Source organism: Zonotrichia leucophrys, chromosome 17, assembly GCF_028769735.1.
Source record: "Zonotrichia leucophrys gambelii isolate GWCS_2022_RI chromosome 17, RI_Zleu_2.0, whole genome shotgun sequence".
NCBI lineage: Eukaryota > Metazoa > Chordata > Aves > Passeriformes > Passerellidae > Zonotrichia > Zonotrichia leucophrys.
This window is the reverse complement of record NC_088186.1, coordinates 3,897,822-3,923,581: the sequence shown is the minus strand read 5'-3', so window position 1 is coordinate 3,923,581 and position 25,760 is coordinate 3,897,822. Positions and strand designations below refer to the sequence as shown.

The 25,760-nt window shown below is 51.6% G+C and overlaps 4 protein-coding genes across 8 annotated transcripts in view; 3 read left to right on the top strand and 1 right to left on the bottom strand.

Annotated features, from left to right (window-relative positions):
* The first annotated feature begins 3,019 nt into the window (after positions 1–3,019).
* LOC135455035 (bile salt-activated lipase-like) lies at positions 3,020–7,575 on the top strand. The gene is made up of 11 exons (XM_064727826.1): positions 3,020–3,094; positions 3,366–3,516; positions 3,758–3,880; positions 4,219–4,416; positions 4,515–4,645; positions 5,111–5,218; positions 5,445–5,562; positions 5,834–6,020; positions 6,265–6,468; positions 6,695–6,892; positions 7,333–7,575. Exons 1-11 carry the CDS (start codon positions 3,029–3,031, stop codon positions 7,535–7,537), a joined length of 1,689 nt encoding a protein of 562 aa, XP_064583896.1. The 5' UTR covers positions 3,020–3,028; the 3' UTR covers positions 7,538–7,575.
* A 2,096-nt stretch (positions 7,576–9,671) lies between these two features.
* On the top strand, positions 9,672–14,798 carry LOC135455162 (bile salt-activated lipase-like). The gene is given in 12 exon segments (XM_064728115.1): positions 9,672–9,737; positions 10,006–10,156; positions 10,588–10,710; positions 11,049–11,079; positions 11,081–11,244; positions 11,343–11,473; positions 11,896–12,003; positions 12,217–12,334; positions 13,173–13,359; positions 13,604–13,807; positions 14,044–14,241; positions 14,594–14,798. Coding segments are annotated over 12 exon segments (1,686 nt in total).
* A 597-nt stretch (positions 14,799–15,395) lies between these two features.
* On the top strand, positions 15,396–22,845 carry GTF3C5 (general transcription factor IIIC subunit 5). The gene is made up of 11 exons (XM_064727435.1): positions 15,396–15,557; positions 16,216–16,438; positions 16,652–16,850; positions 17,616–17,811; positions 18,339–18,443; positions 19,047–19,161; positions 19,817–19,897; positions 20,391–20,488; positions 21,125–21,207; positions 21,496–21,638; positions 22,207–22,845. The coding sequence occupies exons 1-11, from the start codon at positions 15,408–15,410 to the stop codon at positions 22,362–22,364; spliced, it is 1,551 nt and encodes a 516-aa protein (XP_064583505.1). The 5' UTR covers positions 15,396–15,407; the 3' UTR covers positions 22,365–22,845.
* A 591-nt stretch (positions 22,846–23,436) lies between these two features.
* The window catches only part of RALGDS (ral guanine nucleotide dissociation stimulator), a 54,590-nt gene continuing 52,266 nt past the window's right edge, over positions 23,437–25,760 (bottom strand). For all 5 annotated transcript variants that reach the window (XM_064727434.1, XM_064727432.1, XM_064727431.1 and 2 more), the window contains exons 17-18: positions 25,588–25,702; positions 23,437–25,416 (exon numbers count right to left, since the gene is read on the bottom strand). In XM_064727434.1, the coding sequence (XP_064583504.1) occupies positions 25,241–25,416; positions 25,588–25,702 (291 nt within the window). In that variant the 3' untranslated portion in view covers positions 23,437–25,240. The remainder of the gene's footprint in view (positions 25,417–25,587; positions 25,703–25,760) is intronic.

Genomic DNA, 25,760 nt, shown 5'->3' with positions numbered 1-25,760 from the left:
AATCTTCTTTGAGGAGAAAAACAAGCACACAAGTGAACAAATCACAATGTCAGATTACAAAGATGAGCGGGGAAAAGCTGCGGCTCGAAGGAGGGAGATAAAAGTTGGTGAAGTTACACGAGCCAAGGATGAAAATGCCCAATAAAAACAAGGGTTTTTTTGAAGGAAAGCAGTAATAACATGAAAAAAATGTTGTAGTTTGGATACTTAATGCTGTGGAACATTGCTAAGAGTAAGGGAACACAATGTGGAAGGAAATGAAGCATATTCTACCCTCTACTATCTGGGCATTGCACAGGGCTGATAGGGATTTGTGCTGGTATAGATGAGAACTTAACAGTCCATTCTGGTTTACACTGGAAAAGAGTTCCCCTAAGAAAGCTATTTTCAGGAGGAGTTTCTCTCTCTGTCACCAAGACTTCCAATAATCTGGAAGCCCCTTGCCAGGCACTTTGAATGTCACTGTTCCTGGAAAAAAGGATGCAAGTCATTAGCAGAGGGCAGTTGGAAGTAATGTTTTAACTGCTGACAGCTTTGACCACTGCATCATATTTTTATATCATTTTTATATCCATAAATGTATGGTTTCCTTCTTGAGGTGAAACATAGGATCAGTGTAACAGCTCTATAGAATAAAGAGTAAAAAAAGTCAGAAAGAAACTCCAGCCAGACCTCGGCTAGGAGATGTAATATTTCCTCTAAAGGCATTCCACTCTACTCAAAGCCCAGACTTCCAAGAATGCCACGAAATCTTAGGGAAAATAAATGTTTGGAATTTATGGAGAGCTCATGCCACATCTGGGGAATCTCTCAGGCCAGTGAGTCCTCCAGGCTCTGTGAGAGAGATACAGCGTGGAATTAATGTAACACAAAAAGCGAGCACAGAAGGAAGGGGAGCTCAGGAACTGTGGACACATATGGGATGGATAAACTGTTCCCAGAGGCTTTTGGGGTACAGACTTGCACTGCTGCTCTTCCCCAGGAAATAAAAAAGAAGAAACCATGGCACAGCCCAGAGGCTCTCCCCTCGAGCTCACCCGGGACATTGTTGCTGTGTAAGTCACACAAGGAGTGCCAGGGGTGGCTCCTTTTAAAGCATTTCCCTGTGCTGTGCTGCCACCTGCTCTCACAGCTCTGGGAGTCCCCCCTCGGCTCTCACAATACTCAGGTGAGCTCTAGAACTGCAGTGTCAGCCCACCTGAAAAGGGGAGACCTTACCACCAAGTTCAAATGTTTAAAGTGGGGCTACAGAGGAGATGGAGACTCCTTTTAGGAGGTGTCACATGTTTAAAATGAGGGATAATGTGTACGAGTCACTCCTGGGGAGATACAATTGAGTACTAGAGGACAAATTTTCATAGTGAGAGCAATCAGTCATTGGAATTACCTCCCCAGGGAATTGGTGGATTCCCCAACACTGGACACTTCTCAGATCAGCTGGGCTGTGTTAACTAGACGGGGCTTTGCCAAGGGAGGTTGGATCAGGTGCTCCTGGAGATCCCTTCCAAGCTGGTGTTCTTTGTTTCCATTAAAATGCGCTTCTGCTGCACCCTACAGGCTGAAAGCAGTTCTTTTATCATTAATCACAACTTTTAAGCCAGGCTTATGGTTTTGTGGGTGGAGGCTGGCTCCTGGGTATTTGGGGGTTGAACTGTTTCTACTCCATGCCAGAGCTCTCACAGAAGGAACACACACAGTTCCCACAGTTCCCACCTTGCTGGGATGGGCAGGAGGAAGAGCAGCAGCTGTAACACAGACACACAGACACACAGACACACAGACGTGCCACCACCCCTGACTCAAAGACCCCACAGAGGTGGGGGACACAGGGCTCAGCTGTGCCAGAGATGTTCCACATGCTGGATCCCCTTGGGAAAGGGAGAGCTCAGGAACAGGGGGGAGATGGCTGGAGACCTCCAGCTGCTGAAGCTGCTGCCTTGTTCTGCTTTATCCCTTTAGGGAACAACAGAGGAGGCACAGGGGAAAACTGCCTGGCAGTGCCACTCCAGGAAAAGTCCACTTGAGGTGAGGGGACCTGGGGATGTGGTGAAGGGCACTTCCCCTCCCAGCACACCCCACATATCCTGGGATGCAGTAAACCTGATTTTCTGCCAGAAATCGATGTCCTGCGTTCTGTGTACACCTGACCCTGATTTGCTTTGCCAGAAGGACAATCTGGGAGATCTCCCACAAGAAACATCTTTCATTTTCTCACTGTTGACCTTCATCTGCACTCTTTAAAGAAAAAAAAAAATTCAATGGCTTTCTCCTCTTGCATTTCCCCTTGATGCAGAAGTTGGGCCAAAGCTATAGGGTCACTCAGCTGAGTCCCTTCTCTTCTGGAATCTGGAGCACAAACTTCATTTTCACATGTTCTAGTGACAGTCCCATGTCTCTGTGAGCTACAGGCAGAGTGCAAACCTGGTCCCTTCCCTGTTTCTTAGAGAGGTACATAACAATTCCCTGTTTTGGGGTGAGAGCCTGATTTCCCTCAGCAGGACCTGTCACCCACACAATGCCATCTTTGTCATGAAGAAATCGCAAACAAACCACTGGATGCTGCTGTCCAGACCTGGAAAAAAGTGTTCACCACTGCTATGGGTAAATGGGTGTCTACATTTTCATAATAACTGGCTAATGAGGAAGCTCAAAAAGCTCCCAAGAGAGAGGCAAGCATCTAAATGAGCTGCTAATACACCAGAGAGGAAAAATAACAGAGAAGTTGCATTGCCAAATCTCTCTGAGTGTGGGAAGTATAGTCTGATCAGGTAAGTGGCCATGTAGAAAATCAAAAATATACCTGAGGAGATTGGCCTCCAGCCCAGACAAGCAGCAGCTGCAGGGCTCTCACAGGGCCATGCCCCTCAGCCAGGGACTGGCCTCAGGCTACTGAAGGACAAGGCTGTGGAGGCTGCCCTGCTTCAGCCCAGAGCCAATCCTGGCCCATGCCATTGGCACACACATCTGCACTGGTGGCTTTATAAACGCAGTGTCCAGCTGGGACTTTCCCCTCAGGGCTGCTCTCACCATGGCTCGCTGGCACATCCTGGCCTTGGCCCTGTGCTCCTACCTCGGGGTAGCCTGGGCTGCCACAGTAAGTACAAAGCCGGCTTTGCACCCTCAAGCTGGAGGTTTTCTGCTCCTGCCATTTGTCTTTGGGCCTGTGGGGGAATTGCTGCTGCCTCTCTGCTCCCAAGGGCACCTGCAGGACACCTGCAGGACAGGCACAGCTCCAGTGGCACCTGGGGGCTTTCCACCAAGGGCACGGATGGGGAGGGTGGGATGGGAATGGGTGGCAGTGTGGGAAGCCAGAGTTATGAAGGGCAGAGCAATGGATTTTCTCTTCTCCATGGTACCTCCTGTAGCTGGGTGTGGTGCACACTGAGGGAGGATTTGTGCAAGGAGAGAGCAAGAAACTGGGACTCTTTGGGGGCTACGTTGACATCTTCAGAGGGATCCCCTTTGCTGCCCCTCCAAAGACTCTGGAAGACCCCCAACCTCATCCTGGCTGGGATGGTAAGGTCCAACTTTTGAATACCTATGGTTTGGGGTTATATTTTCACTTCTCTCTCCTCAATCTGGCACATATGGAAAATGGTACAACATATTACTCAGACTGGTCACGATAGCTGGGGAGGCTTTGCTGCCATTTGCACTGAACTCACAGAGGAAAGGACAGGTGAGCAGACAACTTCCAACCAGAAAATGGAGCTGATGCCCTTAATTAGGACTTGCTGTTTTCCTTTTCCACTCTTAGGAACACTGGAAGCAAAAGAATTCAAAAAACGCTGCATGCAGGTGACGCTGACACAGACTGACGTCCGTGGTAGTGAGGACTGTCTCTACCTGAACATCTGGGTCCCTCAAGGGAGAAAACAGGGTATGAGGCTAGAAGGGACCTGGGATGGGCTTTCCCACCTGCCTTGTGTGCACAGATTGTGCTGCAGCCTCTCTCAGCAGTTCTGTTCCATAGTGGGCAGCTGCTGAGCAGTGATTTTCAGGGGGAAAGGTGGGAACTGTGTCAGACAATGTCCTAACTCACCTTCACCCTGCTGGGAGGGTCAGCCCCTTGAGCAGAGCAAGGATGTACTTGCAGAGCATCAAGTCAGCTCCTGCCCAGGGCAGGTGGAGCAGTGCTCAGGGAGGGGATGAGGGATGGAGGGGCAGCACCTCCCAGCTCAGTGGGGGCTCACTCTGCTCCTGTTCCCCTCCTCCCAGTCTCTACCAAGCTGCCTGTGATGGTTTATATCTACGGCGGTGCCTTCCTGCTCGGAGGCAGCCAGGGAGCCAATTTCCTGGACAACTACCTGTACGATGGGGAAGAGATCGCCGTGCGGGGCAACGTCATTGTGGTGACCATCAACTACCGCGTGGGGCCGCTGGGCTTCCTGAGCACCGGGGATGAAAACCTGCCAGGTACCAGGGCCGATCCCTCCCTGGGACCCTGCCCCCGGTGCCCACTTTGACAGCTTGGCCGTGCCCCTGCTCACTGCCGGGGGATCTCTGTCCCTCAGGGAACTACGGGCTGAAGGACCAGCACATGGCCATTGCCTGGGTGAAGAGGAACATCAAGGCCTTTGGGGGTGACCCAGACAACATCACCATCTTTGGGGAATCGGCCGGTGCCGCCAGTGTCTCCCTGCAGGTGAGTTATCCTCGTTGGTTCTGATCAGAGCCCCTGCTCTGCCAGTGGGAGAGAGGGACCCCTTGGCACTCATCTGCTTTCCTCCCCACTTCTGCCTCGTTAATGTCCTGCCCTGGCCAGCCCAGCAATGCTCAGCCTCAGTGCTTTGTAGCTGCTCCTCCTTCAGCTTCATCCATCCCACCAGTGCAGCCACATGTCCTTGCTTTTGGGAGGTGTGGGGAAACAGCCTTTACTTTCTGTGTTCCTCTTCTCTTCTCTTCTCTTCTCTTCTCTTCTCTTCTCTTCTCTTCTCTTCTCTTCTCTTCTCTTCTCTTCTCTCTTCATGTTTAAGTCCTGTGACTGTTGCACGCCTCAAGACTGGGCAGTTTCCCCAGGCTGAGTGCACAAGATGTGTGGGGTCTGGCAGGCCGTGGTGTCCTCAGGAGTTTGTTCCCAAACCCCTCTTGTTTCCATTTTGCCCCCCAGACGCTGTCCCCAAAGAACAAGGGCCTGTTCAAGAGAGCCATCAGCCAGAGCGGTGTCGGGGTCTGCAGCTGGGCCATCCAGAGGAATCCACTCGTCTGGGCCAAAAAGGTAACGTGCAAGTTGTGCTTGGAAAACTATAAAAAGAAACAAACCAATTCCCTAGAGGAAAACCTGGCTAGGAAGTGATTGGCCAAGAGCTGTGTCCAACAGTGCTGTGGAAAGTCGCTGCTTTGAGATTAAAAAGAGATTTAAACGAACCCACATATCTGACTGCATAAAAACTACTCCTGGCTTTGGAAGTAATGCTAGGATGTTTCTCTCTCTTCCGCCACAGCTTGGAGAAAAGGTGGGCTGCTCCACAGACAACACCACCGTCTTGGCCAACTGCCTCCGTATCTCTGACCCCAAAGCCTTGACCCTGGCCTACCACCTGCAGCTCACCCACCTAACCAGTAAGTGCCCTGCCCTTTGCTCTAGTCCATCAGCCACCCTGGGCTCTCCAAACCACCTGCAGGACTCGGGAGCAACTGCCAGGAGTGTAGAGGTGTTGCTTGTGCCCTTCAGAAAAGGGACATTAATGAGAGCCCTTGCAGTCACCTTTCTGTGGGCAGATGCATATTGCATCTGATGCACACTGCCCACCTCAACCTTTTCTTGGGATATGCCAGAGCACACATTTGTGTTTGCTCACCTCCTTACAGACCCCACTCTGGTCTCTTGCAGTGCCCCTGGTGCACACCCTTGCCTTCTCCCCAGTTGTGGATGGAGATTTCCTCCCAGACGTGCCAGAGAAGCTCTTTGCCAACGCTGCTGACATCGATTACCTGGCTGGGGTCAACAACATGGACGGACACATGTTTGCTGGTGTGGATGTACCCGCCATCAACCGCCCGCTGGTGAAGGTCACTGCGTGAGTGACAGAGCCCGTAGAACCCTCAGCAGGAGACATCTGCTCTTCAGAGTAGCTCCCAAACCCCAAGGAGTCAGACTTGAGTGGACAGGGCACAGCCTTCCACACAGGATGTCGCTCCAAGCCTGGGTGCCCGGGCCTTTTGTTGCCAAGTCCAGAGCCTTCAAGAGAAAGGACCAGGCAAGAGCCCTGCCCTGCCTGAAGCTGCTGCTCAGTAATTAATTCATATCATTTGTCTTTTCAGTGACCAGGTGTACAATTTGATCAAAGGTCTCACCGTGGACAGGGGTGAGGCTGGAGCCAACGCCACCTACAACATCTACACACAGAGCTGGGGTGACAAACCCGAGCAGGAGGTCGTGAAGAAGACAGTGGTGGACCTGACCACTGACTACATCTTCCTGATTCCCACACAGGTGGCACTGGACCTGCACCTGCAGAATGCCAAGTGAGCAGCTCAGCCCTGGGGGTGGTGCACATGGGGCAGGGTTAGGGTGAGAATTGGAAATGGAAGTTAAAAATGGCCTCAGGATGTTTTCTCCCCATGTGAGGTGGTGCATGTGAGCATCTTCCAAGGCTGAATCTGTGGCCCTGACGGTGTTTGGTGTGTTGGTTGGGATTTGCAGCCCTTTTTCTTCTTTCTCCTTGCTCAGCCAGTCTCTTTGATTTCCCAGGAGTGGCAAGACCTACAGCTATGTGTTCTCTGAGCCGTCCCGCATGCCCGTCTACCCCCGCTGGGTTGGGGCAGACCATGCTGATGACCTGCAGTACGTGTTTGGGAAGCCCTTTGCCACCCCTCTGGGCTACTGGCCCAAGCACAGGACTCTCTCAAAGGCCATGATTGCTTACTGGACCAATTTTGCTAGAACTGGGTGAGTGATCTGTGGTTTGATGCAGCATTTCAGGCTACTGGTTTTGCCCAGGAACTTTTCAGGATCATTCCCAGAAGTTCTCTTTATTTGTGTTGTGAGCAGGGCTCTGTGTCTCACAGGACTGGAGTTTGGTCTGCGTTCTCCTCCTCCATAGCACATGTGGGGAAGACAGAGGCATTTTCATTACTTATGATCTCTGCTTCCACTCGATGAGGTTTACTCCTCAATCCTTGTGTTCAGGCAGGACATAAGTTCCTGTGTGAAGCTGGGATTATGCCAGTGGGGATGGAGGGAGAAGGCTGCAGGTTATCAACTCACTCCTGGCAGGCACAATTCCTAGTGCTTGTGCCAGTGTCAAACACTCTGCATGGTCACACATTTAACTGCATCCCTAAGCTGCCCTGATAAAACTGAGCTTCTGTGTCTCCTTTTTCCCCCAGTGATCCCAACAAAGGGCATTCAGATGTGCCTGTTTCCTGGCCAGCCTACACCAACGATGGCAAGCACTACCTGGATATCAACCACAAGATGAACAAGGACTCTGTGAAGCAGGACCTGAGGTCCCGCTTTGTGACCTTCTGGAACTCGGTCTATCTGAAGCTGCCGCAGGTCGCTGACATCTCCCAGTCGGAGTTAATGTTCTGAACCCTTTAAAGATAGTTCATTAAAGGCTTGTAACTGAGTGACTCTGGTTCTCATTTTGTTTGCCATGACAGGATTTTCTTGCCAGTATTAAGATCAGGCAGGAAAGCACATCCATTGTGTGGGCAGTGTGTGTTCCCCTGGCTGTGATACCCCAACGTCCCGGGGAAGCTGATGGCAGCTGGGGTCCAGTCTCTCCCTGCTCAGCCAGCTATTGGCCCTGGGGTTGTTTTTCCTCATTGCCCCTGTGAGCCCAGGCAGGACAGCCCCAATCCTGACCTGTCCTCTGGATTTCCCTGTGTTACCATCAAAGTTCCTGCTACTGCCAACCAGATCATAGAGAGCTACAGCTGCAACAGGTGAATGCAAACCAGTCCTGACCTGTTGTTTATCATGCACCGACATTGCTGAAAAACTGATGGGACAGAATAAATCCATGGGGGTGGTGATTCCCCACTGGTTTTGGGGCAGAGGCTGGGCTGGATTGGGCTGAGGAGCTGCAGCTCTGAGCAGGGCAGGATAAAGAGCACAACTTTCCACAAACCTTGTCCAGCACATGTCCCCATCCACACACTGGGCCTGGTCTGTCCAGGCCCTGGTACCCTGTGGGGAGAGCAAGGGGATCCAGCTGTGCTGGAGCTGCCCCACAGGCCTGGCTGGTGTGGAGAACTCAGGGTTGGCGTGGGACACTGGGGCTGTGGATGCTGGGAGGAGAGCAGGGGTGTCACAGGGGATGGCACCCTGGTGTGTGTGTGTGTGTGTTGAGGTTCTCCATGCAGAGAGGCTGGAGGATGGGGAGCCCATCCCTGGGGAGCCCCTGCACTAGAGCCATCCTCCTGCCTGCTTCCAGAGGGCTGGAGCCAAGGCCAGGGTTTCCAAGAATTGATGTCATGTGTTCCTGTGCTCTCCTGGCCTCCAATGGCTCTGCCAGAAGAACAATCTGGGAGATCTCCCACAAGAAACATCTTTCATTTTCTCACTGTTGGCCTTCACTGGTTCTTTTTAAAGGAAATTTCCAGATTGAGTTGATGCCTGCAGTTCCCTCTTGCTTTGCCCCTGTCCCAGTGAGTAGCTGCAGTAGCTCCAGGAGAACAAATGAAGCCTTTCCAACACAGATTTCACACAGATCATTCCTGAGTGCTGGAGGGTTTCCTGCCAGCCAGGGTAGAGCTCCTCTGTCAGTGTGCAAGTGCATGTAGCTTTGAGTGGATTTTTAAAAATTTTCTTTCTTCAGTGGTGCCATGAGATCCTTTATGGTACCAGTGTGTGATCAAGGGAGGTTGAGCCAAAGTTAAACCAACCCATTGCTCACCTGGCTGAGTCTCTTTTTAGAAATCTGGAACACAAACTCCATTTTTGCAGGTTCCTATGAGGACTCTCACCATAAAATGCACGGGAATCCTTTCCTTCTTTGCTTCTCTTATCAACAGATGTTCTACCAGCGCTGGGATTAAATGTGGAAAGGTATTGCACAATGACAGATGAGTTTTCTGTTAAGAGACAAATTTCAAAGCTATTATTTGTATCTATCCATTCCCCTCTCTCTCTGACAAACACAAAAAGCAGTGAAGATGACAAAGAGCTACTGCCATGAGCCTGTAGAGATATGAGGAGGAAGGAAACTTCAAGCTTTCTGATAGATGTGGCAATGAAATGGAGACAGAAATTCTGGACTCTGTGTGAACTTGATGAGCAATCTGGCTGCTGTTGGATGGAATCAGCTTTAAGACTTGCTGTTATTTTGAACCTTTTACATTCCCCAGTGTGTTACGAATGCAAGGCTTCTTGTAGGTTGCTGATATTATGTTCTACTGCACAGCTTAATATGATTTCAGCCCCCTGTGCTTGGATGAGGCTTCTCAAGACTCCATTGGGTTTAATTTCTCTGGAATTTTCTTGGACTGAGCAATTTCCTTTGGTTTGGCCTCCAGCCCAGACAAGCAGCAGCTGCAGGGCTCTCACAGGGCCATGCCCCTCAGCCAGGGACTGGCCTCAGGCTACTGAAGGACAAGGCTGTGGAGGCTGCCCTGCTTCAGCCCAGAGCCAATCCTGGCCCATGGCATTGGCACACACACCTGCACTGGTGGCTTTATAAACAGTGTCCAGCTGGGACTTTCCCCTCAGGGCTGCTCTCACCATGGCTCGCTGGCACATCCTGGCCTTGGCCCTGTGCTCCTACCTCGGGGTAGCCTGGGCTGCCACAGTAAGTACAAAGCTGGCTTTGCACCCTCAAGCTGGAGGTTTTCTGCTCCTGCCATTTGTCTTTGGGCCTGTGGGGGAATTGCTGCTGCCTCTCTGCTCCCAAGGGCACCTGCAGGACACCTGCACAGGCACAGCTCCAGTGGCACCTGGGGGCTTTCCACCAAGGGCACGGATGGGGAGGGTGGGATGGCAATGGGTGGCAGTGTGGGAAGCCAGAGTTATGAAGGGCAGAGCAATGGATTTTCTCTTCTCCATGGTACCTCCTGTAGCTGGGTGTGGTGCTCACTGAGGGAGGATTTGTGGAAGGAGAGAGCAAGAAACTGGGACTCTTTGGGGGCTACGTTGACATCTTCAGAGGGATCCCCTTTGCTGCCCCTCCAAAGACTCTGGAAGACCCCCAACCTCATCCTGGCTGGGATGGTAAGGTCCAACTTTTGAATGCCTTTGGTTTGGGGCTTTATTCTTGCTTCTCTTTCTTTTAGTTGGTTTTTCTCAAACTAAAGATGTTCTTGCCTGCTTTCATCAACTAAGCATGGCCAAGAAAAATCTCTTTGTCTCCTGAAAGGTCTGAGAGTCTGTGTCTAAATGTTCCCAAGAAACTCAAGTAACCCTGGGAAGTAACAAAACTCAGGCATGGCACCTGCACCTGCCTTCCCTATGCCTTGGCTGTCCAAAGCTGGTTCAAAAGGGAAAGACTCCCAGTTTGTCACTCCCTCATACCAGGCACAGTGGCTGGCAAGGCTTTGCTGCCACTTGCACTGGACTCACAGAGGAAAGGATGGGTGAGCAGACAACTTCCAACCAGAAAATGGAGCTGATGCCCTTAACTGGTCATCCCTCTTTTCATTCAGGAACTCTGAAGGCAAAGGAATTCAAAAAACGCTGCATGCAGTTGAAGCTGACACAGACTGACGTCCGTGGGAGTGAGGACTGTCTCTACCTGAACATCTGGGTCCCTCAAGGGAGAAAACAGGGTATGAGGCTCGAAGGGACCTGGGATGGGCTTTCCCACCTGCCTTGTGTGCACAGATTGTGCTGCAGCCTCTCTCAGCAGTTCTGTTCCATAGTGGGCAGCTGCTGAGCAGTGATTTTCAGGGGGAAAGGTGGGAACTGTGTCAGACAATGTCCTAACTCACCTTCACCCTGCTGGGAGGGTCAGCCCCTTGAGCAGAGCAAGGATGTACTTGCAGAGCATCAAGTCAGCTCCTGCCCAGGGCAGGTGGAGCAGTGCTCAGGGAGGGGATGAGGGATGGAGGAGCAGCACCCCCCAGCTCAGTGGGGGCTCACTCTGCTCCTGTTCCCCTCCTCCCAGTCTCTACCAAGCTGCCTGTGATGATTTATATCTAGGCGGTGCTTCCTGCTCGGAGGCAGCCAGGGAGCCAATTTCCTGGACAACTACCTGTACGATGGGGAAGAGATCGCCGTGCGGGGCAACGTCATTGTGGTGACCATCAACTACCGCGTGGGGCCGCTGGGCTTCCTGAGCACCGGGGATGAAAACCTGCCAGGTACCAGGGCCGATCCCTCCCTGGGACCCTGCCCCCGGTGCCCACTTTGACAGCTTGGCCGTGCCCCTGCTCACTGCCGGGGGGTCTCTGTCCCTCAGGGAACTACGGGCTGAAGGACCAGCACATGGCCATTGCCTGGGTGAAGAGGAACATCAAGGCCTTTGGGGGTGACCCAGACAACATCACCATCTTTGGCGAATCGGCCGGTGCCGCCAGTGTCTCCCTGCAGGTGAATTATCCTCGTTGGTTCTGATCAGAGCCCCTGCTCTGCCAGTGGGAGAGAGGGACCCCTTGGCACTCATCTGCTTTCCTCCCCACTGCTGCCTCGTTAATGTCCTGCCCTGGCCAGCCCAGCAATGCTCAGCCTCAGTGCTTTGTAGCTGCTCCTCCTTCTTCAGCTTCATCCATCCCACCAGTGCAGCCAAGTGTCCTGTGAAGAAACAGCCTTTACTTTCCATGTCCCCCTCCTCTGCTCCTCTTCTCGACATCTCACTTTTTAGCTTTAACTCCTGACACTGTTGAACACCACAAGACCTTGAAGCTTCCCTGGGACAGGTGCACACCCTGCAAGGCCATCCACCTGGTCTGGCAGGCCATGGTGTCCTCAGGAGTTTGTGCCCAAACCCCTCTTGTTTCCATTTTGCCCCCCAGACGCTGTCCCCAAAGAACAAGGGCCTGTTCAAGAGAGCCATCAGCCAGAGCGGTGTCGGGGTCTGCAACTGGGCCATCCAGAGGGATCCGCTCGTCTGGGCCAAAAAGGTAACGTGCAAGTCGTGCTTGAAGGACTATAGAAACCAAAAAAGTTTTTCCCTAGAGGAGAGCACGGCTAGGAAGCAATTGGGCAGGAGCTGTGCCAAACAGCGCTGTGGAACTTTGCTACATTGAGATTAAAACCCCAGCTCTGCCTCTTAAAAAATAACCCCTGCCTTTGGGAGCTAACACTGGGATGTTTCTCTCTCTCTTCTGCCACAGCTTGGAGAAAAGGTGGGCTGCTCCACAGACAACACCACCGTCTTGGCCAACTGCCTGCGCCACTCTAATCCCAAAGACTTGACTCTGTCCTACCACATGCAGTTCACTCACCTGCCCAGTAAGTCCCCCTGCCCATGATGTGGTCCATCAGCCACCATGGGGTCCCCAAGTTCTTGGCAGGACTCGGGAGCAACTGCCAGGAGTGTTGAGGTATTGCTTGTGCCCTTCAGAAAAGGGACATTAATGAGAGTCTTGCAGTCCCCTTTCTGTGGGCAGATGCACATTGCACCAGATGAACACTGCCCACCATGCAATGGCAGCAGTGGCTGGATTATCCAATGGCCCTGCCTTGGCCTCAGAGACGCTGTTTGGGCTTCCTGTTCTATGAAAACAGCAAGAGCAATCCCAGAAAACAGCTTGTAAACAAACAAAAAAGATCCTACCCCTGCTATTTCTATTTGAGTCGCTGGGTGGAGTGCAGGAACGCTGCTGCTTTTGTGCTAGGGGGATTCCTTTCCCAAGAAGATTCTCCTGGAGTTTCTGGTCACAAACCACAGCATTTAGCCTTGGTCAGAACAGAGAGTTCTGTTCACTGCTGTGCAACTGCACACTCTGGGGCTGGCTGTCCTGACAATCAGACAACATGGCCAGGTGGGATGAGAAGTTCAGTTCTTTCCTATCTTTAGCTGGGTTTTTCAGAAAGGATTTGAAGGAGGAGAGGATTTGTGGATGTTAGCAGGTGGTATTTGGCTGGCAGACCTCTTGCTCTTCTCCTTCAGCCACAGTCATGAGGTTTACCCTGCATCTGGGTGACTTCCTGCCCATGCTGAAGTCACTGCTCAAGCTGTCATTCACCTCACCTTGTTCTTTCCTGAGCTCTTTGAGTCATGAGATATGCCAGAACACAAATCTGTGTTTGCTCACCTCCTAACAGACCCCATTCTTGTCTCCTGCAGTGCCCTTTGCGCTCACCCTTGCCTTCTCCCCAGTTGTGGATGGGGATTTCCTCCCAGACGTGCCAGAGAAGCTCTTTGCCAACGCTGCTGACATCGATTACCTGGCCGGGGTCAACAACATGGACGGGCACATCTTTGCCGGTGTGGATGTACCCGCCATCAACCGCCCGCTGGTGAAGGTCACTGCGTGAGTGACAGAGCCCTTAGAACCCTCAGCAGGAGACATCTGCTCTTCAGAGTAGCTCCCAAACCCCAAGGAGTCAGACTTGAGTGGACAGGGCACAGCCTTCCACACAGGATGTCGCTCCAAGCCTGGGTGCCCAGGCCTTTTGTTGCCAAGTCCAGAGCCTTCAAGAGAAAGGACCAGGCAAGAGCCCTGCCCTGCCTGAAGCTGCTGCTCAGTAATTAATTCATATCATTTGTCTTTTCAGTGACCAGGTGTACAATTTGATCAAAGGCCTCACCGTGGACAGGGGTGAGGCTGGAGCCAACGCCACCTACAACATCTACACACAGAGCTGGGGTGACAAACCCGAGCAGGAGGTTGTGAAGAAGACAGTGGTGGACCTGACCACTGACTACATCTTCCTGATTCCCACACAGGTGGCACTGGACCTGCACCTGCAGAATGCCAAGTGAGCAGCTCAGCCCTGGGGGTGTTGCACATGGGGCAGGGTGAGAGTGAGAATTGGAAATGGAAGTTAAAAATGGCCTCAGGATGTTTTCTCCTGAAACCACCCCATGTGAGGTGATGCATGTGAGCATCTTCCAAGGCTGAATCTGTGGCCCTGACGGTGTTTGGTGTGTTGGTTGGGATTTGCAGCCCTTTTTCTGCTTTCTCCTTGCTCAGCCAGTCTCTTTGATTTCCCAGGAGTGGCAAGACCTACAGCTACGTGTTCTCTGAGCCGTCCCGCATGCCCGTCTACCCCCGCTGGGTTGGGGCAGACCATACTGATGACCTGCAGTACGTGTTTGGGAAGCCCTTTGCCACCCCTCTGGGCTACCGGCCCAAGCACAGAACTCTCTCAAAGGCCATGATTGCTTACTGGACCAACTTTGCCAGGAGTGGGTGAGTGATTCCCATTCCACATTTGGAGCTTGATGCAGCCCTTCAGGCTGTTGGTTTTGTCCAGGAAGTTTTCAGGTTCATTCACAAAATCAGAGTGTTCCGTGTCTGTATTTCTTATTCCTCAATCCTGATGTTATTACAGAGGTTAAGTCCCTTTGTGAAGCTGGGATGATACCAGTGGGGATGGAGGGAAGAGACTGCAGGTCGTGCACTCATTCCTGGCAGATAGAATTCCTATGGCTTTTCTCACTGTCAGATTCTCTCCTTTCCTCTCACTTAAAGCCTGACTTGAGCAGACAGTGTTCCTGCCAAAAACTTCAAAACTGAGCCTCTCTGTTTTCTTTTTCCCCAGTGATCCCAACGTTGGCCATTCGGACGTGCCTGTTTCCTGGCCAGCCTACACCGACAAGAGCAAGTACTACCTGGATATCAACCACAAGATGACCAAGGACTCTGTGAAGCAGAACCTGAGGTCCCGCTTTGTGACCTTCTGGAACTCGGTCTATCTGAAGCTGCCGCAGGTTGCTGACATCTCCCAGTCGGAGTTAATGTTGTGAAGCTAAGAAAGAAACACCTTTTAGAGATCATTAAAGGATTGCTTGTAGCTGAGTGTCTCTGTTTCTCTGGTTTTTGTGTCTCTGTGTTGGCTGTGACAGAGTTTTCTTGCTAATGTCAAGGTCAGGCAGGATGGAACATCCTGAGGGCAGTGCGTGTTCCCTGGCTGTGACTGTCAGTCCTGGCCAAGCTGTCCTTGCGGCAAATTACATTCTCACCCTCACCTTCATACCCTTCATCTGCCACCTTTTGTGGCTTTAAACATTGCTGAGATGAAAGCTGAAGTTCTTAGGGAGCAAAACCTCATTTCAGTGAGAATTAACACCACACTCCTTGCACGATCAGAGAAATGTAGGTGTACGTGCGAGCATTTGCTCAGCTCAGAATTGTCCAGGCAGCACAGGGACAAAACAACCCACGTGGGAGGTGATTCTGTATTTGTTTACGGCCACAAGCCGGGCTGAGGAGCCCCAGCAGGACAGGACGAGCCCAGCCCGCCCTCAGGCCTCGCCCTCCCCTCAGGCCCAGCCCGGCCCAGCCGGAACCGTGGTGCGGCGGAACCTTCGTGCCGCGGTGCGCGGGGCGGCGCCGGGAGGGAGCGGCGCGCAGCGATGGCGGCGGCGCGGCAGCGGGGCCCGCGGGGCTCGGCCGTGCTGGAGCTGCCCCGCAAGCCGCGCCTGGTCTGCGTGGAGTACCCGGGGCTCGTCCGGGACGTCGGGGCCATGCTGCGGACGCTGGGAGGAGAGCAGGGGGTGTCGCGGGTGAGGGGGGCCGGGGGATATGGGGGCTCGCTGGGCTGAGGGTGAGGGGCGGTGAGACCGGCCCTGGGCAAGGGGATGGGGCGGGAGGGGGCCGGGGCCGGGACCGGGGCTGGGGCTGGGGGGAGCCTCCATGTGGGACCCTCTGTGTGAGCCGCTCCAGCCCAGCGTGTTCCCACGCGGGGCCCGTGGGTGGTTTGGGGGTGATGCCGCTTCCCTGCTGTCCCCGAGCAGGCATTCAGGCGGTGTGCAGTGAAATCATGGAGTCATAGAAGCGTTTGAAAAGTTCCATAAAGTTCATTCAATTCCACCCTCTTGCTGTGGGCAGGGGCACCATCCTTTAGACCAGTTTGCTCCAACCTGTCCTTCCAGGGATGGAGAGCCACAGCTTCTCTGGGCAGCCTGTGCCAGGGCCTCCCCACCTTTATAGGGAAGAATTCCTTCCTCATATCCAGAATATTATATTTTTAATTTATTTTTCCTGGTGTCCAGGATGTGAGTGGCTGCACACCCCTGCGATGTGGGGCAGGGATGATTCCCCTGGGGCTGTGTGAGGGGCACAGCCGGTGCCCACAGCAGCGTGTGGGGCTGGGGGCTGGCACAGGAGCACGGGGCTGTGTGGGTCTCATGCTGACAGGGGCTGTGCCCCCCTTGCTGACAGATCTACGCCGACCCTGCCAAAAGGCTGGAGCTGTATTTCCGCCCCAAGGACCCCTACTGCCACCCCGTGTGTGCCAACCGCTTCCCCACCTCCACCATGCTGCTCAGGGTCACCAGGAGGAGCAGGAAGAAGCAGCAGTTGGACCCCGAGGAGCAAATCCAGCCAGAAGTGCAGTTTGAGATGGAGATTCTTGGGATTGTCACCACTGTTTACAAATTTCAAGGTAACCCTTGTGATGTGGCTTAGAGATGAGTGTGTTTGCTGGGAAAGGGAAGTGTTTCCCCCTAAGCAGTTGAGGACTGGAAGGAAAATCAAACCTCCTTGCTGGATAAACCTTTGCATAAACTTGTCAGACTCCTGCTCCTGAAAGTTGAGTGTGAGAGATATTGTTGCATTCACACAAACTTCACAGTGTTTTAACTTTTGTTTCATACAGGAATGTCTGACTTCCAGTACCTGGCAATGCACTCTGGCCCTGATGGCAAACAAACCTCCATGTATGACAAAGTCCTGATGCTCAAACCAGAGAAGGAAGAGTTTTTCAATAAAGATTTACCTCTTTACATTCCACCACCCATTTTCTCACGGCTGGACACTCCTGTGGACTATTTTTATCGCCCAGATATACAGCACAGGTCAGTGCCTTTTCTCATGATACATCTTTCATGAGTTTCACCCTTTTAATTTGCTGCCTTGTGCTGATTTGGCACAACAGAGGCAAAAAACCACCAGAAGCTGCCTGGCAGTGGCAACCTCAGCAAAATTCCACTTGAGGATTTGCCAGGTGAGGGGAGCTGGGCATGAGGTGAAGATGATGCCTCTCCCAGCTCACCTCACACATTATGGGATGCAGGACACAGCTCCTGCCTGTGTCCAGAGGGCTGGAGCCAAGGGCAGGGTTTCCAAGAATTAATGCCATGTGTTCTGTGCTCTCCTGGCCTCCAATGGCTCTGCCAGAAGAACAATCTGGGAGATCTCCCACAAGAAACATCTTTCATTTTCTCACTGTTGGCCTTCACTGGTTCTTTTTAAAGGGAAAGAAGCTTCCAGACTGAGTGTGTGCCTGCAGTTCCCTCTTGCTTTGCCCCTGTCCCAGTGAGTAGCTGCAGTAGCTCCAGGAGAACAAATGCAGAGGGTGAAGCCTTTCCAACACAGATTTCATACAGATCATTCCTGAGTGCTGGAGGACTTCCTGCCAGCCAGGGCAGAGCTCCTCTGTCAGTGTGCAAATGGATGTAGTTTAAAGGTTTTGGGATTTATTTAAATTTAAATTCCTTTCTTCAGTGGTGCCACAAGAGTCTTTGATGGTATCAGTGTGTGTGATCAAGGGAAGTTGGGCCAAAGTTAACCCAACCCATTGCTCACCTGGCTGAGTCCCTTTTGTTTTCCCTGTTCCCTAGGGAGGGCTACAACAATCCCCAGGTGTCTGGTGAGAACCTGATTGGCCTCAGCAGGGCCCGGCGCCCACACAACGCCATCTTTGTCAACTTTGATGATGAGGAAATCCCAACTAAGCCCCTGGATGCTGCTGTGCAGAACTGGAAGAAAGTGTGCACCAATCCTGTGGATAAAAAGGTGGAGGAAGAGCTGAGAAAGGTGTGTGCCTTACTCCTGGTCTGAGCACTGGCCTGGGGAGGAAAAAGTAGATTTTTCTCCATAGAAATTTGTGGTGATTGTGAGTGACTGACACAAGTGTGAGTAGATGCTGCTGACACTGCTGTGTTCATTTCAGTTCTGCAAGTCAAGCTTTGAATCTGGGTCTTAACTCTCATTAAGCCCTACAAGTTCTCACATCACCATCCAACAGCTCCTTTGGGGGGGCAAAGGCTCTGATATGGACCTGAGTGCACTTGGAAAGCTGCTCTGCCTTTGGGAACCTCTTCCCACTGATGTGTGCCTGTCTGTGTGTCCTTGCACCTCTTTGGGAACCCTTCCCACTGATGTGTGCCTGTCTGTGTGTCCTTGCACCTCTTTGGGAACCCTTCCCACTGATGTGTGCCTGTCTGTGTGTCCTTCAGCTCTTTGGGAACCCTTCCCACTGATGTGTGCCTGTCTGTGTGTCCTTGCAGAGCTCTTTGGGAACCCTTCCCACTGATGTTGTGCCTGTCTGTGTGTCCTTGCAGCTCTTTGAGGTGCGTCCCGTGTGGTCTCGCAATGCAGTCAAAGCCAACATCAGTGTCCATCCAGACAAGCTGAAGGTGCTGCTGCCTTATTTGGCCTATTACATGGTGAGTGGTACTTCTGTGAGCATCACCCTGCTCTTCCTGCTCCTTTACCACTTCTGAGGTCCTGCCACTACGTGCCTGAGCTTGATTTAATGTCAAGAGGCAGGGGGAAGGAAATGCTTTAGAACCAAAGTTGAAGCCGAGGTCAGGACCCCCATCCCCCCAAACAATTCTCTTAATGACACATTTGAAAGGAATTACAGTTTGTGTACTCTGAGTTGGATTCACTGGAGAAATACCAAGAGATTCTCAGGAGCTCAAAACAACAAAACAGTCATTTTGAACTTTGGAAAATCAGAAAAACTTTGGTCACTCCAAGTCACTGTTCACCTGGCAGTGGTAGCAGAGTTTTTCCACACAAGCACTTGGCTGTGACCTTGCACGTTGGTTTGTAAAAGCACACAAATATTTGTGCTTTGATTGCCAAGTGTATAAATATATTTCAGTGTATAAATATTAGCATGGCAAGTGAGCAAAGAGCTGGTAAAGCAAATATCTTTGGGCAATGAGGGAAAATATTAGACCTTTCCAAGGACCTTGCTACTGAAGGAAGTTGCAACAGTGTGGTGCTTTTTTGTAATTATGTTCCCTCATGTGTTTGTGCAGTTAACAGGTCCTTGGAGAAGCTTGTGGGTTAGGTTTGGGTATGACCCCAGGAAACACCCTGAAGCAAAGATTTATCAAGTGCTGGACTTCCGAATTCGCTGTGGAATGAAATATGGTAAAAGGGCCCAACCCACAGAGCTGCTCTCTCTGCTTTCTGGTTAATCCTGGTAGTATTTTTCTATTTATGTGTTTTTCAAACTCTTTTGCCATATTTCTGCTCTGATGAACACCTTTTGAGCTCCTTGCTTGCTGTAGTTCTTTTTAAAATTCCTGTAATACTTTCATAGGCAATAGCTCTTTCCTCATTTGGCACATTCTAAACTCTGCCTTTCCTCCTCCATGTGTTCCAAGCCCAAGTGGGTGTAGCAGAGCATCCTCCTCCTCACTCAGGGGAGGCACCAAGCAGGAATTCTGGTGCTCACATAGCAGCTTTTCCTCAAGGACCTCAGCATTTCCTGCAGGATGCTGAGTCTCAGACCTTGGATGTGGGATTCCCTGTTTTGATTTCACAAAGGACAAGTTGAGGAAAAGGAGTTTTTGATGCCATCTAATAAGTCCATGACAGAGCTGGGTTCCACTCATTGATATCAGATCACATTTCCAAGTTAAAGGGTTTTGTTGATCTCTTCTCCCCACCCTGCTAAAACCAGCATATCCCCAAGACCAGCCTGCCCTTCCCACACCAGTCCAGCCCTTGTGTTCCTGAGCTGGGGATGTTCTGCAGAGTGCTTGCCCTCAGTTCATGACTGGATTTTGGTTTTCACCTCTAGGTTATGCTGCTACTGACATGCCTGTGAAAGCAAAACGCAGCACGTACAACTACAGCCTGCCCATCACTGTCAAGAAACAAGGTATGGGCCAGAAGGGCTGCCTTGCTCTTCTGCTTCTCTGTTTGCCCCATCCCAGTCACAGGTGGTGAAGCTGAGTTGCTGTGTTCTAGCTGAGCCAAAACTGAGCTTGTTTTCTGGTAGTTACATTGCTGCTGTTAAGCCAGAGAAAAATCTGCTGGGAAGTGTTGTGGGAGTCTGGCTGAGCCACAATATCTGTTAGCAGGCAGGAGGGGGTTCTGCAAGCCACACTGGGAATTCACTGAGGTGCAGAGAATAGGGGAGTTCTCTTTTCTGTGTCAAAAGGGAGTAGAAAAGGTTATAATTATGAACAAATGGGCTCTGGAAAAAGCTGCACAAGTCAGCACTTTTCCTGGGACTGTCCAGTAACATCTCTAAAGAATGAGCAAAGCACATGCTCTGTTGCTGGTTGGTCTGGTTTTGGTGAATCAACAGAGAGAGGTGACAGTCCAATATGAAAGATGTCCCTCATTAGGACTCTTTGTTTTCCTTTCAGGAAGTCACACAGTCAGTGTCCACGACCTGAAACAGGGGCTGGGTTCAGCTGGTACATCTGGGGCAAAGAAGCCCCCCTCCAGCAGGTATAAGCTGAAGGTAGGCATGACTTTCTATGCCAAAATCTTGAACTATCTCAGTGAAATGGGGATGATTCTGGCTTATCAGTCGTCAGGGGATCAGCTGTGAGTGATTTGATGTGCTCAGGTTTGCCTGGGAAGCTCCCAGTTGGATATGGCACTATGGAAAACCACCTGAGTGTATTTTGTTACATGCTGCAAGGTGGGATTGCTGCTCATCTTAGATGTGAGGAGTATTTTGCTTCAGTTGATAAAATTGGAACTTCATGGGCAGCGAAGTGCAAAAAAATCACCATGTCTTTATGAGGTCATGCTGCAAAATCCAACAGGGTGGAATAAATAAATAAATGAGTCTTACTATTCCTTTTTTCGCTGGAATGAAGCCCATGATGCACTGCTGGGCAGTGACAGGCTGCAGCCAGAGCTGCAGGCTGGAGAGGTGAAGTGTGTTCTCTGCCCAGCAGTGCTGGTGTGACTGTGGCTGCAGGGACATTTTGGGGCAATCCTCATTCAGTTTATCTTCTGCCACATACAGATCTATGCCTTAAAATTTGTTTTCTTGAAAGCACCATGTTCTTGAATCATCCCATTGGAAGAACTTTTTTTATTACAGCATAAAATGCACATGGATCCTTTTCTTCTTTCCTCCTCTTAGGAATCCGTCTACATTTTCCGGGAAGGAGCCTTACCCCCTTACCGCCAGATGTTCTACCAGCTCTGTGACTTAAATGTGGAAAGGTACAGCACCCTGACAGCTGAATCAGACAGATTTCAGAGCCTATTGTTTATACCCTGTCCATTCACCCCTCTCCCCCTGAGCAGGAACATCAGAGGTGTTCAGTTGCTCAATAAAAACAGAAAAGTTTTTTCACACTTGAACTTCTTTTCCCATCTGACAATTACCTGGATAACCAACTGTGCTATTCCAGCTCAGTGAAGGGAAATGGAAGTAAAGCACTGTGTCTCATTTGAAACTCACACCTGAGTGCAGAAGATTAAGGTTTCCTTCCCTTTTGCTCTCTTCAGCCTGCAGAAGATCATCCATCGGAATGACGGCACCGAGTCGGAGTGCACGGAGCGGGACGGGTGGTGCCTTGCCAAGACCAGTGATGACCTCAGGGACAGCATGTCCCTGATGATAAAGCAGATCATCAGATCCACCAGACCTGGTAAGGATGCTTTGAACACGAAGATGTTGTACTTGGCACTGAGGTAGAGGTGTTCCTGCATCCTCTGTGTGTTCTTTGGGATGTAGCTCATTCCAGTGTGGGAGCTGAGGCTGCTGGCCTGCAGTGGGAATGTGGGCTGGCATTAGTGATGGCTGGGAGTTAAGGTTTTCTATTTCATCTTCCCAGTATCAAAAGCCCTTCAGCTTTTAAATGTCTTTTGCACGGTGATAATCAAAATCTTCATTCTGTTGGTGGCATTTTACTTTTTATTGATATTATTGATTGACCAAGAAGTGAGAAAATTATTTCTGGATGATGCTGGGCCAAAGCAATAATATCCCAGTGAATTGGGTCAGAATGAGGCAGGAGAGGAGGCACAGCACTGCAGCTCTGCTGCTGTTCTGTCTCCTTCCTGGACTGTGGAGTTGGATTGCTCTGGGCTTGATCAAATTCTGTTAAGATGAGCAATATTAGCTGTGCCCTTGAGGCTGCTGTGAACTCCATTGCAAATGCCCCCAGGTTGCACTGAGAGAGGCATCACAGTGTCTTTCTTTCTTCCCAATTTAAGCTCTTTTCTCAAATACAACAAGCAGTGAAGATGGCAAAGAGCAGCTGGCATACGAGTCTGGAGAGGATGAGGATGATGAAGAGGAGGAGGAAGAGGAATTCAAGCCTTCTGATGGGAGTGAAAATGAAATGGAGACAGAAATTCTGGACTATGTGTGAACTCAGTGAGCAGTATGGCTGCTGTGCACAGAACTGTCTCTGCCCTTGCTCCTTGAGATTCAAGGGTTCAGCAGCAGGATCTAGGAAAAGCAGAGCTTGTACTAAGCTGATGATGTTCTCTCTGGTGGTGGGCAGCATTCTGGGTGTTTGGGAGCCACTGCTGCATTTTCAGAATTGCTGGCTGAGAAACCCTCCAGCAAGCTCAACAAACTCCCAAGAGCGAGCCCAGAATCCAAACCAGCTGGAAACACACCTGAACATGGGAGAAGCTGCATTCCCAGATCTGTCCATGTTTGGTGGCCATGTGGAAAATAGAAGAGGTGCCTGAGGAGATGCTGGGAGAAGAAACAGTTCAGTGCTCCTGGAGTCCCTAAGGCAGGTTCTGCCCTTCTGCTTGTCCAGAGGAGTGAAAATACTGAGCCATGCCTTCAGCACTGAACCTTGCTGGTCATCTTGGAAATAAAGCCAGCAGGAAAATACATTTTCTGGCAGTGAATAATTCCCTTCCTGGGTGCAGTGTTTGTTGTCCTCATTATCTGATGCACTTCTCAGGTCTGTTTTGACTTCCCCAGCTAGCAGGTAATAAGGATTGAAGGCAGCTGGCAGAGGGGCAGAGCTTCAGCCACTGCCAGCTGCGTTGCTCCCACCACAAAAAAAGCCCCAAAAATTAAAGATCTACTGGTATTTTCTAGATCTTGTGCATTCCCCAGTGTGTTCTGAGCACACCTGAAAGCCAAGCTCTTTTAAAAAACAAGTTAAGACCTCCTCTTCTCCACTGAGGAGAGCCTGTTACAGTTGCTTTCAAAGCCGTTACTTGTAGCAAAAGTGGTAAAACCCAACAAATTATAATTGCAAATACAACAGTTTCAAATAACAGGTTCAAAGGAATGAGGTTCATTTCAAAATTGAGCCCTGGTCCCTCAGCCAAAACGCCAATTTGTCAAAATAAAGTTCAACCCCCAGAGTGAACATAAAGTATGAACTCCCCCACAGCCAGGCCCATCCCTCTTTCCCCAGGAAGATGCTGGCATTTTGGGGAAGGAGAACAGGACAAGCCCTGCCTTGAGGCAGAGACGTTTGAGCATCAGTATTTTATTGCAAAGACTAATTACATTGCTGTGTACAAGTCACACCGGGCAGTGTGCTCCTTCATTGAAGTGGTACAAAATACACAGGGTACAGCCAGTCCCCCCGCTGGGAGGGGAGGGGACAGTCCCAGGGTGGGCAGGCACGGAGCAGAGGGGTGGTGCTGGTGCCCAGGGGAAGGGGCTTTGGGCAGGGGGGAGGCAGGAGGCTGCCCGTGCGTCAGGGAGCCACGAGCTCCCATCATGTGCATCATGGGCAGCGCTGGGGCTGGAGGAGCTCCGTGCCAGCCACGCTCACACCCAAGCAGCCTCTTCCTCACCAGCCCCAGCCCCTGGAGGGTGCTCCCTGTCCTGGAGCAGGGGAAGGCACCACAACCACCTGGGAACGCTGACGGGTGGGAAACGGAAAAGATCTGCTGGAATGACGAGCTTAAAAAACAGAGACGGAGGCAGGAGCAACAAAAGGTCCCCCTTTGGTTAGTGTTTCCTACAATGGTTAAAACAGGCATCTCTGCCCCTGCTCGAGCAATTAGTGGTAGAGAATTTGGGAGGGGGGGCTGGCAGGGTCTGCACCCTATGAGCACAGCAATGCTGCTGCTGCCAGCGTCCCTCCCAGCAGCCTTAAATACCAGGGGGACACAGGACAGGGACTGGGCTGCAGGGCAGGGGAAGGCTGGATTAGTAAAATGTACAAGTTTACCTCTTCTATTTACAACCAATAAATACTGGAAAAAAAAAATCAGTAAACTTTTTTGTTTTATACAAAAAAAAAAAGTCTCATTGCTGCTTCTCCCATGGTCAGTGTTTGAAAAAGTCCGGTTAAAGCCCAAGGTGAGTGGCACTTTCTGTGGGTCAGGCAGTGGCAGCTGGGGCACCTGGAGCACCTTGAGCTCTCTGGCCCCTCTGTGCCCACACAGACCCAAAGTCTCTATTTACACAGTTTCACACAGAACTTTGCTCTCCTCCTCCTCAGGCTGGCAGCGCTGGGGGCACAGCCTGAAGCTCCCCCTTGGCAGAAGAGACACTGGCATTTGATCTTTGGTGCAAGTTTGAACTGGCCCAGTCCAGCTGCAGGATGTGCTGGATCGGGAGAGGAGCGAGACCACGCAGGCTTCCAGCTGGGGAGAGCACGAGGCACCCACTCCATCGTGGCACGGCCACAGGCTCCTCCACGGGGCTCAGCACTGGTGCAGGGCTGCATCCTTCCAGCTCACTCCCAGCCCAGGGCATCCGTGGCTTCTCCCAAAGGAACGACAAGGACAGGCAGAGCTGTGCAGTGGTGGCAACGCCAGTGATCCCAGGGAGGACAGACATGGAGGTAACACTGGGAAAGCTGGGAAAGAGGCTTGGCAGCCCCTTCCAGGGTGATGGTGGCTCCTGCTCTGCTTTGTCACAGCCCCTCTGCAAGTCACTGCTCCTCGGCTCGCTCAGACACAAGGCACCTACGGCAGAGGCGGGCTCCAGCTCTGGGCTGGCCGGGCTGGCCGAGTGTCGCACCGTGGAAGGTTAAAAAACAAAACAAAACAAAACAAAATAGACAAATCCCCCCCACTGCTGCCTTCCTGTGTAGAAAAAAAGACCTGATTGGAATGGGGGCTTGTGCAGAGAGAGGCAGAGGCCAACACCAGTTGCCCAACTCTCAGCTCTGGGTGCGGAAGGAGGTGCACGGCCGTCGCCCGTGGGTGAGGGTCACTCCTCTGCCCTGCAGGGTGGCACAAGGAGTGGCCAGAGCCAAGCCCGGAGCAGCTGCCCCCAAGGCCCCGTCGGTGATGGGTGGCAGTGGGGCTGAGGCTAGAAGATGCCCTTGGCGATCTTCAGGCCTTTCTGCTTCATCCTGGGCAGGGTGGAGCTGGAGCCGTGCTTGATCTTCACCCCCTTGGAGAAGCCCCGCTTCTTGAGCACAAAGTCATAGTTGGCAGCGGAGTTCATGGCGTAGAAGACGTTGGCGTTGTCGGGGATCTTCAGCTCTGGAAGTGAACAAGGATGAGGGTCAGTCAGGTGCCCTTTCCTTGAAAAGGGACCAGAGTGGGGCTAAGGTTTGTCCCCAGGTGCTGGGATGCCTCTTGCTGTCACCTCTCATCCCAGCTCCAGCCCGGTGCTGCCCAGGAAAGCCCCCGCAGCCCAGCACACACACACACCTCTCTCCTCCGAGATGATCTGGACAAGCTCATAATCTTCAGGCCGGTCCCCATCCAGGTTGTGTTTGGCCATGGCCTTGCGAATAACCACGGGGGTCTTGTCCTGGCTCGTCACCTGTAAGCACAGAGTGCTGTGAGCTCAGACACTGCTAAAGCCTCCCAAAACGTGCCAT